This window comes from Sphaeramia orbicularis, chromosome 4, assembly GCF_902148855.1.
Source record: "Sphaeramia orbicularis chromosome 4, fSphaOr1.1, whole genome shotgun sequence".
Taxonomy (NCBI): domain Eukaryota; kingdom Metazoa; phylum Chordata; class Actinopteri; order Kurtiformes; family Apogonidae; genus Sphaeramia; species Sphaeramia orbicularis.
In genome coordinates this window covers 8,660,944-8,673,153 of record NC_043960.1, presented here as the reverse complement: position 1 = coordinate 8,673,153, position 12,210 = coordinate 8,660,944, and the positions used below count along the sequence as shown (strand labels likewise).

At 36.7% G+C, this 12,210-nt stretch overlaps 1 protein-coding gene across 1 annotated transcript in view; it reads left to right on the top strand.

Annotated features, from left to right (window-relative positions):
* LOC115418290 (ribonucleoprotein PTB-binding 2-like) overlaps positions 1-6,275 on the top strand; it is a 99,134-nt gene extending 92,859 nt beyond the window's left edge. The window contains exons 10-11 of the mRNA XM_030132704.1: positions 4,735-4,843; positions 6,271-6,275. Coding sequence (XP_029988564.1) covers positions 4,735-4,843; positions 6,271-6,275 — 114 coding nt within the window. The remainder of the gene's footprint in view (positions 1-4,734; positions 4,844-6,270) is intronic.
* Positions 6,276-12,210: the final 5,935 nt, after the last annotated feature.

Below are 12,210 nucleotides of genomic sequence, written 5' to 3'. Positions count from 1 at the left end.
TAGTAAGCAATAATATAAGTAAACTTTAAAATAAATGAAGTAAATTTTATGTTTATGCATTTGGCAGACGCTTTTTTCCAAAGCGACTTACAGGGGAAAACCAATCAAATCACTCAATCAATGACATTTTATTTATATAGCGCCAGATCACAACAAAAAGTTATCCCATGACACTTCAAATATAGAGTTGGTCAAAACCAGACTCTAAGCCAGTTTACAGAAACCCAACAGAATCCTCCCGGATCGTCCAATTTTAAGCCATAAAGACCCAAACAGCCACCAGAAACTAAAAGCGTCAACTGATATAAATGTTTAATACCTGTTGATTCCTGAATCCTATCAATGCATGTAAATAATTGGTGTAAAATACAGTTTGTTGTCTTTTCATGGTCATCAGATATGACCCATTTGGACGTTCAGAGGCTCCATAGTGAACATGGAAACACCATCATCTTCTACAACAGTAGCTGGGTTTCCATTACCTTCAGAAATGCGCAAATTGTGAATTGCACAATAGAAAACACAGAAATGTTGCAAAAACTGTCAAAAATCGCAAAATTTTTTACACTTTCATGAGCCATTTTGTTTAGACATTTCGATATAGAAGTATTGCGATTAGTGTAAACGGAAACTTTACTAGAATCACTCATCAGAAGCCAAACACTCTTCGATGGAAACACCTACACTTTGTCCAATTGTAGAAATATCACTTTTATTTTGCGGAAAACTGTAATGGGAACCCAGCTAGTGATTCACCAGATTCAGTTTTTGTGTGTTTTTTAAGGCAATGATGAGATGAAAAATAAATACAGCCACGGAAAAAATTATTAGACCATCAAAGTCATCAAAAACAATGGTTATGCAATCAAGCACTAACTCCTGTGTGTATCACGTGACTAAAACAGACAGAAAAGAAAACATGGCATAACTAAAAGCACTGTTTTTGTCAGTACAATGCCATAGATATTGATGTAAGAACTAAAGTGATTTTGGTTATCAAGAAAAAAATGGATAGATATCAGCTCTGAAATTAAACTACTATGAGTTATTTGTGTTATCATTATATTTGTCCAAACAAATGTACCTTTAGTTGTACCAGGCATTAAAATGAACAAGAAATTGAAGAAAACAAGGGGTGGTCTAATAATATTTTCCGTGACTGTATGCTCTATATGCTCATTTCAATCCTGCAAAAACATTATTCATGTCAACAGCTTATTAGTAATTTTGTATCTTTAGAATGAGGGGGAAATGGAATTTAAAGTGCGTGCAAACAGTGGAATTGATTTAAAATTAACATAATAAACATCATTATAATAAAAATGTGCATCACCCATTGCAACAAGTTGGTTTAGGTCATTATACACACAACACACATTCTGCAGAGGTAGCCTCGAGAGCTTCAAAATAGTGAAAGTCTTCCATTTATTTCGTCTAAATTATTTACACTGTTCCACCCATCCGTCTCTTGTGGACAGGTTTTTTGCCCTACCGGGTCTTATTCAGAATAAACAGACACATCAATCAAATAAAGCAACAGCCTTAGCTCCCAGAGGAATGTTCCTACCCATAATGCCCCTTTGTTTCTCTCTCAGCCTTATTTACCGATAAAGCGCGAGCCCTTTTGCTTCCCCAGCTGTTTCTCGCAGCTCGTTTAGACGCCTACTTCCCCACGTTTCTGTTCACCTGTACGCTTTTCTGCACTCACTGAATCTATTCGACTCAGCCCGGTTTAAATAGAGCATGTCTACGCAAATATCATCATCTGTAATAAGTCGGTGTTCAGACATAATCACAGTGCTGAGGTTCTTTGGGGAACTGATTCAAGTCCCGGTGCTGTCTTCTCCAAAGTCTGTTTAATGGAGGGGAAGTGTAATTAACGTAGTGCGGAACAATCCCTCCAGGTTTTCAGGGCTTCCTCATCATCAGAATCTTTCTAACCTATTGTAGCTCGTGTCCCTGTATTTTTTTTTTTTTTGTTTTCCTGCAATCCCAGATTCTCTCCAGTCAAATTCAAAAGAGATGATTAAAAAATGATGCAGGAAGTAGATGTGAGTTTTGAAGGGAATGTTGTGAGGAAGTGAATTCACATTAAAATGCAATGAGTAAAGAATGACAGAGCAGAAAAATATGATCACAATGTTTTGTTTTGTTTTGTTTTTATCCTGGTGAAGCACAAAGAGGTTTCATTGACTAAATTGTCGAATATTAACACATGGAGGCATTTTCATTTTTAATGTTACCCTTTTAAACAGTGTTCATGGCCATTTGAGCACCGCTTACTGAATTTCTGATGTTAAAGGGATTCTGTGTAGTACAGTAAAGGGATGTCATGTACCAGAACACACTTAGGAACAAAACCACCAACGAATCAATGCTATTTATCCACAGACTGTATCACTCACTGAATAAAGTATAAAGCTCATTGTTTCCACACATCTGTATTATGAGTCATCTGGTTTTCCTCTGTCAAACAATAGAGTAGTTGATCAAAATAATACTGTATGTTACAGTCTTCATGTGCTGTGTCAGCTGATAGTTTACATTATAGCTCTGTTAGCTTAGCTCTGTTTTCAGACTGACAACAGCCACAGTAAAACCACTAATCGCCTCTGTTTTCTGTACATTTGTGTTGTCAGTAGTTGAACTTAAAAATCTGTTTGGAAACATCCAAACAAGGTCAGAACTCTCACAGTTTATCCAATCCAACTTATTGCAAAGCACTTTAACCCTTTCATGCATAGGCCGCTCCAGTGGACAGTTCTTCTCCAGCTGTTCTCTTGTATTTTAATGGGTTTTGATTTTAGTTCCATATCAGCCAACACAGTGAACACTTATGCACCGTCCCATACACTGACATTCAGACCATTACTGTAACTTTGCTGTTTTTTGATAAACCTGATCGGCACTAACATGTTGAGTGTAAATCAGTTGTTATTTGTTAGTCAAGAAGGGGTTTTTTTGCATATTATCTCCATGAAGTCAGTAATTACTGGCATTAGAATATGTTAAAATGTGAGACGACATCAGATTAGCAGCATTAAAAATATTTTATTTCATTGTTTTCGTATCACTTTCTGATATTGGGTTTTAAAACACGTTCTTTACTTCAAAAATTAACTGCATGGATATTTTTGTAACTCCATACAAAAAAAAAAACCTCGATCGCATTTTTTTTTTCATGCCTAAGGAGGAATAAAAACACTGAAGAAAAAAAATCTTGACTAAGGTTCTCACAATTCATGCATGAAAGAGTTAAAACAACCACAGTGGATCAAAGTGCCGTACAGAAAAATAAATAAAAACCAAAATAACAGAGTAAAATATAAGAATAGATTAAAAGACAAAGAGTACTGTAAAAAACTTTTAAAAAAAATAAAATACAGAAGAATAGATTAAAAACCTAAATAAAAGAATAGAGAATAGATTAGAATAGATTAAAACATAAAAAGCTGTAAAAGCTGTAAAAAAAAAAAAAAAAAAGCAAATAAGAACAATAAACCAAAACCAAATAAAACAGTTGAATAAAAATAATACATTTAAACATCTCACGTGGTTTCAAAAGCCAAGGGGAAAAGATGGATTTTAAGAAGGGATTTGAAAACACACAGAGAGGAGGACCATCTGAAATGGAGAGGCAGATCGTTCCAAAGTTTAGGAGCAGCTGCGGCAAAGGCACAAATCTCAGTTTGAACCGTGGATCAACAAACGACAACTTAGCAAAGATAATAATAATATCACATAACAACTGGTGCCAGGCACAACAAACCCCGCCCCTCGCACGTATTTTTCCCATTATAGAAGATTTTTAAAAAATCATTAAAAATTTGAACTTTGACCTACTTTTCCCAAATGTAAATACATCTATTCTGGGTTACTGGCAATGTATAAACCCAATTTGGTATGAATTCAACCAATAGTTTTGCTGCTACAGTGTTAACAATCAAAGAAACAAACAAACCAAACCAAAAAGAATACTTGCCTCTCCTTTCGGGGGGCAGGGTAATAACTGTATACCCTCATAAGCCTCAGAATCAAACTCACCCACTCATGTGGAAGAAACGCTGTCATTTCATCATCAAACTCCATTCTTTTCATTTAGAGCTGTGTCCAGAGGAGAAAACAACAACAGTGCTTCTAGCTTTTTATCACTTTGTCACTTTCTTTGACTCTAAAAGTTGTTTCTTCGTGGTTCTCATCCCAGCTGGTCCTGTTCTGATGTTTTGGTCAAAGGCCCTGTGGTGTAGTTTTCCTCACCATGGGAGGCTGATAGAGTGACTCACTACTCCCTCTAGTGGTCACATAAATTCACCCAGCCTGTCTGTGTAAATTAATTTAGTCCATATTATGATCCAGTACATTAGAATCTTTTACAGAATTTCATAGCATGTTATTCTAAACACTCACCATTTTTTTGTAACTTTATTTATAGAACTTTTCAACATTTAACAAATATAACACTTATAATTTGAAGTGATGTGTTCATCATAAAAAGATTGTAGAAGACTGTAAAATATCCAAGCACCTTATGTAGTTGGACTACACCTTCTTCTCAAACCACCGCAGATCATTTAAGTCACTGTTACACTTTATATCATTGCCCTGAAATGTGTAAATACGATCAGAAGTCTTTATGTATAGTATTGTACGGGAAGCTCTTTTAGAGGAAGTTCTTAAGCAAGTTTTAACACACTGAATGTGTTTTAACCTTTCTATCTGCTGTTCTCTCTTCAGGTAAACAGTGGTCAGAGTTCTTTGCTTGGAGATCCCCCGAAAGAAGTCCGACTGCCCTCCAATCCTTACCTGAACTTGGCCAGTGTGATGCCAGGGGTGGTCCTGCAAGGTACACATGGACCCACAAACCACGTACTTTAATTTTTTATATACCTTTTTTTTCACATGACTTTCCTGTTTTATTTCTAAGGACTAAGTAAGATTAGTTTGTCTTGTTGCATATTCAAAATAAAATAAAATAAAATAAATAAATAAATAAATTAGGGATGCATCGATACCACTTTTTTCCAGACCAAGTACGAGTACTTACATTTGAGTACTTGCTGATACGAGTACTGATCCTAGTCCTTAATAATCCCATTCCAGTTGTTAGTTCCTTTTGAAAATGTGCTTTATTGTCGTTGTCATTAGTCTGACTGGAACAAAGTGCTGCTACTGACATTTAATGTGTTGGAATGAGCGTTTCTCAATTAATCCACCAGGGGGCGCCGCTCTGAATTAACCATACTGGACAAATACTACAAAGAAAAAGTAAAGCTTTTTGAGAAGAAGAAGAAGAAACTTAGTAATAACAAACATGGAGACGACAGAGGCAACACTAATGTGATATAATATTGCAGCATTTTCTCTGGTAAGGTTTAAAAGCTTAGCTTCAGCAGAAAGAGAAATGAGTGATGAGTTTTGTTTTCACTTCCGCTGGCGGTGGTCCGCACCGCTCCGTACACCTGCTGGTATTCTCCGTCTGGGTATGCATCCGCCAGCACCTGGAAAACGGATGGAATGTACGCAGAGGACGGACAGAACGCTGCGTCCATATCTGTCTTTGTCTTTAACGTTACTTCCAGTCAGCGTTACTTTTATCACCGTCATTTATTTTGAAAAATCTCCACACTCTTCACACTCCACACACATTATTCCACCGCTGCGTACCTGCTGCACTGAACTGTGAATGTCACACGGCTGTAAGTGGTATCGGTGCATTTGTATCAGATATCTTTTACGAGTACGAGTGCACACACTGAGTATCGGAGCCGATGCCAATACTTGTATCGGTATCGGTGCATCCCTAAAATAAATAAATAAAAAAGAAGTAGTAGTTTTACAAGTACAAGTCACTGTCAGGGATGTCTTAAATAAAAGTTTAATTGACTCAATATCTGGCTCTTACAAAGAAAGTAAGATTAAAGGAATAATTTGCAAGAATTGTAGTCACCTTAGATTTATATTAAAAAGATTAAGATAGACACTTATTAAAAAAAGATGATCATCTGCGCTGAAATACTCGTAGTTTTTCTAAAGATTAGACTGTTCTTTTCATAAAACAAGGGGTAAAATATGTTATATAGAGTAAAAAGTGAGATACATGAGTCATTGAGGCAGTGATTTCCAACCTTTTTTGGCTCATGACCCCGTTTTAACATCACAGATTTCCCCAGACATTAACAAAGACGATTTTCTCTTGGAGATGTCTTAGCGGGGCCAGACAGGAGAAGTAATCTTTACATTCCCCGTTTGGTCCGGTTTGTGTCCAGGCAGGTTGAAGCGTAGTAACGCATGCGGTCACATGATCAGGTCAATCAAGATATGCCCTCTCAGACATTATATCCTGCATTTTATTTAAGATGGATTTTTATTAGGAAGAGTGTGTGGTGTTTTAATTATATTGAAATATCTATTGAATCATTTAAAATATTTTTATTAGTCTTTTTTTTTTTTTTAATCAATAACTAGAAATTTCAGGCAACCGCATTTGAATTCCAGGCACGACCCCAAGGTTGAAAAACACTGCATTAATGAAAGCCGAGCTCTTTGCATTTTTGCGCCAGGAGTGAAATAAAACACCCAGTCATAGAAATGAGGGATATTCCATTCAATACATTTAACTGAAATTCTGAGGGTTAAAACAATAGTATTATGTGTGTTTTAAAATTAAGATAAACACACTTTTCTAACCTCTATTTGAGGCCTGAATATACTGCATTTTTATCATCCTCTTTTGCAAGTAAATCCTCAAAAGGACCTCTTCATTCAGAGGTTGTGGCGTGTTGTCAGTACTTTCTAGAACAAACAAATGGAGGAGCTTCTTATTCAAATGGTAAGAAATACACATCAGTGTTCAGTAAAAGACAGGAGACAATGGTTTATCATAGTGGTCTCATTTTATTTTCATATATGATACTTGAATATATTATGGCAATTATTAATTAGCTTTTATCATTGTTACTTTTTAGCTTACTGGCCAACAGGCTGTAAGCTATTGTCATCATGCAGCGTCCGTCGGCGTCATCTGTCGTCGTCTGTCGTCCGTTACAAAAATTTCAATTGTCTTCTTCTCCGAAACTACAATTCCGATTGACTTCAAACTTGGTATACAGCTTCTTTATAATGATATCTACAAAAGTTAGGGATATTATTTGGATCCGGATCTGATTCTGGGTATTTGATTTATATACACCTTGATTGTTCTTTTGTTACTCCTCTACTGCACTTTTTTATATTTACCTTTTACACTCTCCTATGTTATTTGCACTCTATGTTTACTTGCACTGTGGGGCCTTAGAGTCCAGTAATTTCGGCTCTCTCTGTATACAATATACATGGCAGAACTGACAATAGATGACTTTGACTTTGGTGCGACTTTGAAAAATTTCCCCATTATAAGCGATAGGAAGTGGATCGATGCAATAACTCAGTAAATATAATGATATCAAGTGTAAATTTCTACAGTCCAGCCCTGATGGGGAGATGACCAAAACATAATGGCCACATGTTGATCAGGATCTTCTTCTGGATCCGGGAACTTACGGAAAATTTAACATGGGCTCTTATGGGGAAAAAATTTCTATCGTCTTTTTCTCCCAAACTCCAGTTCTGATTGACTTCAGACTTGGTATACAGCTTCTGTATGATGATGTCAACACAAGGTATTGAAATACCGGATCTGATTCTGGATTTGGTGCAACTTTGAAAAATGTTCCTATTATAACAGATAGGAAGTGGATTGATCCAATAAATCAGTATCAATGATATCAAGTTGGAATTAGAATTTTTTTACAGATCTGATTGGAATATGACCAAAACATGGGCTATTTCTGTAATATAATAAATACACATAGCTGGGTGATAATAAATGGCATCTGGATACATTTCCCAAAGCTTTTAAATTGGCCGGTAAGCTACAGTGGTCCTATTGGTCCTATTTTTTTGACTTTAAAAGTTGTTTCTTAATGGTTCTCATCCTATTTGGCCACTTTCTGATGCTTTGGTCAAAGGCCCATGGTGTTAGTTTTCCTGCAGTGACTCTCTACTCCCTCTAGTGGTCACATAAATCCACTGGCCCGTCACTAAAAATAAATTCAGCTCATATTTCTACAGTCCAATACAGTGTCGTTCAATGATCTGACTTCATTCAGGTCGAAGCTGTTTTTCAGTCTGAACGTAAGGTGTTGAACGACAAATAAATTCACCTTGACCCTTGAATATAGTTGGATTAAAACAGACTTAAGGCAGCAGGTGTGAAAAGACCCCACCATATCTGTGAAATGCTCCTGCTGAGGCTCCATGTTTTCCTCCCGTCTATCCCTTTGAGTCTCCTCTTGTGTGTTCTCCACCTTCGCTCAGGTTCAGTGGGGAGTAAAGCCCGGAGGACAATCAGGCTCGGGCGTGTACGGCAGCACCGCGCCTCCCGTCGCCTCCCAGGGCTCGGGATCCTTCTCCCACAGCACAACGGCGACAACCACCGCCCCATACAGCACCGACACCTCCACGGACTACAGCCAGTACAACCAGGCGTACACACAGGTACTGAACACAAACACCCACACATGCAAAAAAAAAGCACGCATGATAATGGGAGGGAATAGATGGTGTAGCTTCAACTGATCACAACTGTGTTAACCCTTAGGGGTCCATTGTCGCAGCCCCGTTTCTGAATCACATGACATTTTCAACACGGTGTAGCATTAGAAGTCAGTCATAATAATAATAATAATAATAATAATAATAATAATAATAATAATAACACTGGGTTACAAAAATGTTTTTTGCAAGTTGTCTAGGTTTTTTCAAGTGAATTAAGACCATTTTGCACCGCTAAATCCAAAAATTACATCTGTTTTTCTCAATCAGGTCAGGTTTTTTTTGCTAATTTGATTTTGAAAAATTTGATCTTCTCACAAAATTGATTACATTTTTGTGACTTTATCAGTTGATTTTTTTATATAGTTCTCACCCAAAATAGGTTTTAAGAGAAAAAAAATCATTTGATCACTTGATTCCTGTTAGGTACAATGGTGTATTCACCGCAGATGTAGCAGAATACGTCAAGCTTATTTTTGCAAGATCCTAGTCGAAGCCATTTCATTCACCTGTAATATTAAAAAAAACATTAATCATAAATTGGCAAAAGTAAAATCTTCAGAACTCGTTTATTGCAAGAAATATGGAAGAATTTGGTATCATATGATGTGAAAATGCCCATAAATGTAAGCAAAAATGTTAAAAAGCCAATATGTAGCATAGTTCAGAAAGTTGACCTGATTGAGCAAAATGAATGTGATTTTTGGATTCAGCACACCAACATTATCCTAAATCAGCTCAAAAAACTTCAACAAAAATTTGTTGTTGACCAGTCTTTGAGGTTCGTTAAGCATCTTTGTGTCATTTATGCAATACAATATATAAATTTTTCAAATCAGATTTTGCATTTTTTTGTGTGTTTTTTGGCCTTTTATGTTGATATAGTAGGTCACTGGTTCCCAACCTTTTTTGGCTCGTGACCCCATTTTAACATCAGAAGTTTCTGGCAACCACAGACATTCAAAATAGAGACTTTTTTTTTTTTGCTAAAATGAATTTGTTTTTGATCATGTAATAGTTTGCTATGCTGTGTTACAAATAAACGTTAATTTTAGACGACATTTAGTCTATATAATGTATTATTATGGACGGAGGAAAAAAAGCCAGGTGTAGATTAGGGCTGAAAGATATATCGTTATCGTATCGATATCGAGATATGAACATTCAAGATATTAATATCGAAAAAGCAAATATAAACAATATAAATTTCCCCTGTGCTCGCCCTGCATGTACAGCTCTGGAAGTCACAACAAATTTAATTTATTTGTACTTTATGTTAATGTTGATGACTGACTGAGTTCTTATAAATAAAACTGCACTTGCCACATTCTTTTGTATTATGATGTTAGTATTTTTCTGAAAAATGCTTGGTTTTCATCGAACCCGTAGTCGTATCGTATCGATATCGAGATATCTGGCATGAATATCGAGATATGAAATTTTGTCCATATAGTTCAGCCCTAGTGTAGCTTACTGCACAAAGTGAGAATTTGATTTTCCTTGGTCAGGATATGTACAGTCAGTCCAGCTTGGATTTACAAGGCTGATAATTAATACTGAACAAACAAGAACTCAAACTATGAATTATGAAAGAGCTGCAGCATCTGAAACTGACCACAATGAACATTTGACAAATAAACAGTACCACAGTGCTGCAGTTTCAGCTTCAGAGTTTGTCATGTCTTTTATGTATTGGGATTGTCTCTCTCAACTCACCATATATTTTTTCATTAGTATTTTTTATTTTTAGCAATTACTAGAAATTTCAGGCGACCCCAAGGTTGAAAAACACTGTAGTAGGTTAAAGTGAAAAAATAATAGGCAGATGAGATGGATGAAGTTGTGCTGAAAAAAAAAAACCAAACAAACATGGGTATAGTAAACATTTCTTTATATAGTATACAGGGTGGGGAAGCAAAATTTACAATATTTTGAGGCAAGGATTGAAAGACAGTGTATGACCAATTAGTTTATTGAAAGTCATGAGAACTTATTTGCCACAAGAAAATGTACATAATAGAAAATGTTTTTATTCTGTGTCCTCCTTCTTTCTCAATAACTGCCTTCACATGCTTCCTGAAACTTGCGCAAGTGTTCCTCAAATATTCGGGTGACAACTTCTCCCATTCTTCTTTAATAGTATCTTCCAGACTTTCTCGTAATAGTTTTGCTCATAGTCATTCTCTTCTTTCCATTATAAACAGTCTTTATGGACACTCCAATTATTTTTGAAATCTCCTTTGGTGTGACGAGTGCATTCAGCAAATCACACACTCTTTGACGTTTGCTTTCCTGATTACTCATATGGGCAAAAGTTTCTGAAAAGGTATGGATAATAGTGTTAGGTATGATTATGACATCAATATATGTTTGGTTTCAAAACAATTGACGTAGTGCCTGCTGAGAAAAAACAACTAAATGTTCATTGTAAATTTTGCTTCCCCACCCTGTATAAAGGTAAAATCAAAAGTACTCAGAAAACAGCAAAAAAAAAAAAAAGGCTCAGACTCCTAAGGGTTAAATATTACTGTGCCTGGGATGGTGGTTGAGTAGATGATGGATAGATGGATACATAATGAGCAAATGGATTAGTGCAGCAGTGACAGAGTGAGCTGTAACTAGGGGAGGCAGGGAAGTGGAAGAGATGAGAATGGGTATGGATATTTGTACAGACAGTACGAGAGAGGATTTGGCAGAGACCGCTGTGTGTCTCCATCTGTCCCTGCTCCTTTCCTCTCTCTTAACACTCCACTCATAACAGCTCACACAGCCTCTCCCTACTGGCTGTTTGTCTGCACTCTCTTCCTTTTTACTTTTTCCCCCGACACTCTTTTCCCTCCTTTTCTTCTCTCCGTGCCGTTTCGCCTCCTCCAGCAGCGAGTGGCCTATCTGATATTTGCAGCGGGATGCAAACCCAATTTTAAATGTTAATTACAATCTACTCCTCCAAACAAACGAGTCATGATTAGATAACCAATAAAACAGTCAGTTTAATTTGTCTGGAAAGAGGAGACAAAGGAGGAAGGGGGGAAGGGGAGGGGAGGAGAGCCGTCGGCAAGAACAATGGTTAGTGAATGACGAGGAGAGAGAAAGAAAGTAAGGAAGATGAGCAAAGACAAGAAAATGACTTCTAAAACATTTATCTGTCTGCTGAAGGTGTTCACGCTGAATGTTTGGGATGTTTGTGTGCAACAGGAGGCCATGCAGCAGTGGTACCAGCACTACCAGGCAGCACAAGCTCATACCTACAACACTGCAGCGCCACAAGACAACAACAACACCGAGTACGGCAAGGAGCACACAGGTAACGCACAGGCCTACGGTGGGACTTTACACACTTTGGGGATGTTTGCAGATTTTATTTGATATTTAAAGGGTTTATATAATAATAATAATAATAATATAATAGCTATTTATATAGCACCTTTTAAAACAAAGTTTACAAGGTGCTTTGACAGACAAGTAAAGGGCACAACAGCAGGACACAAGATGTAAGTAAAAACACTAAAACAGAAGCAACATAATAGGAGAGACATGTACAACAGTGCAGGAACATGACACTTCGAATAAATTAAATGAATCGGAATAAAGAGGGCAGGGGTAACGTAACATGATGCT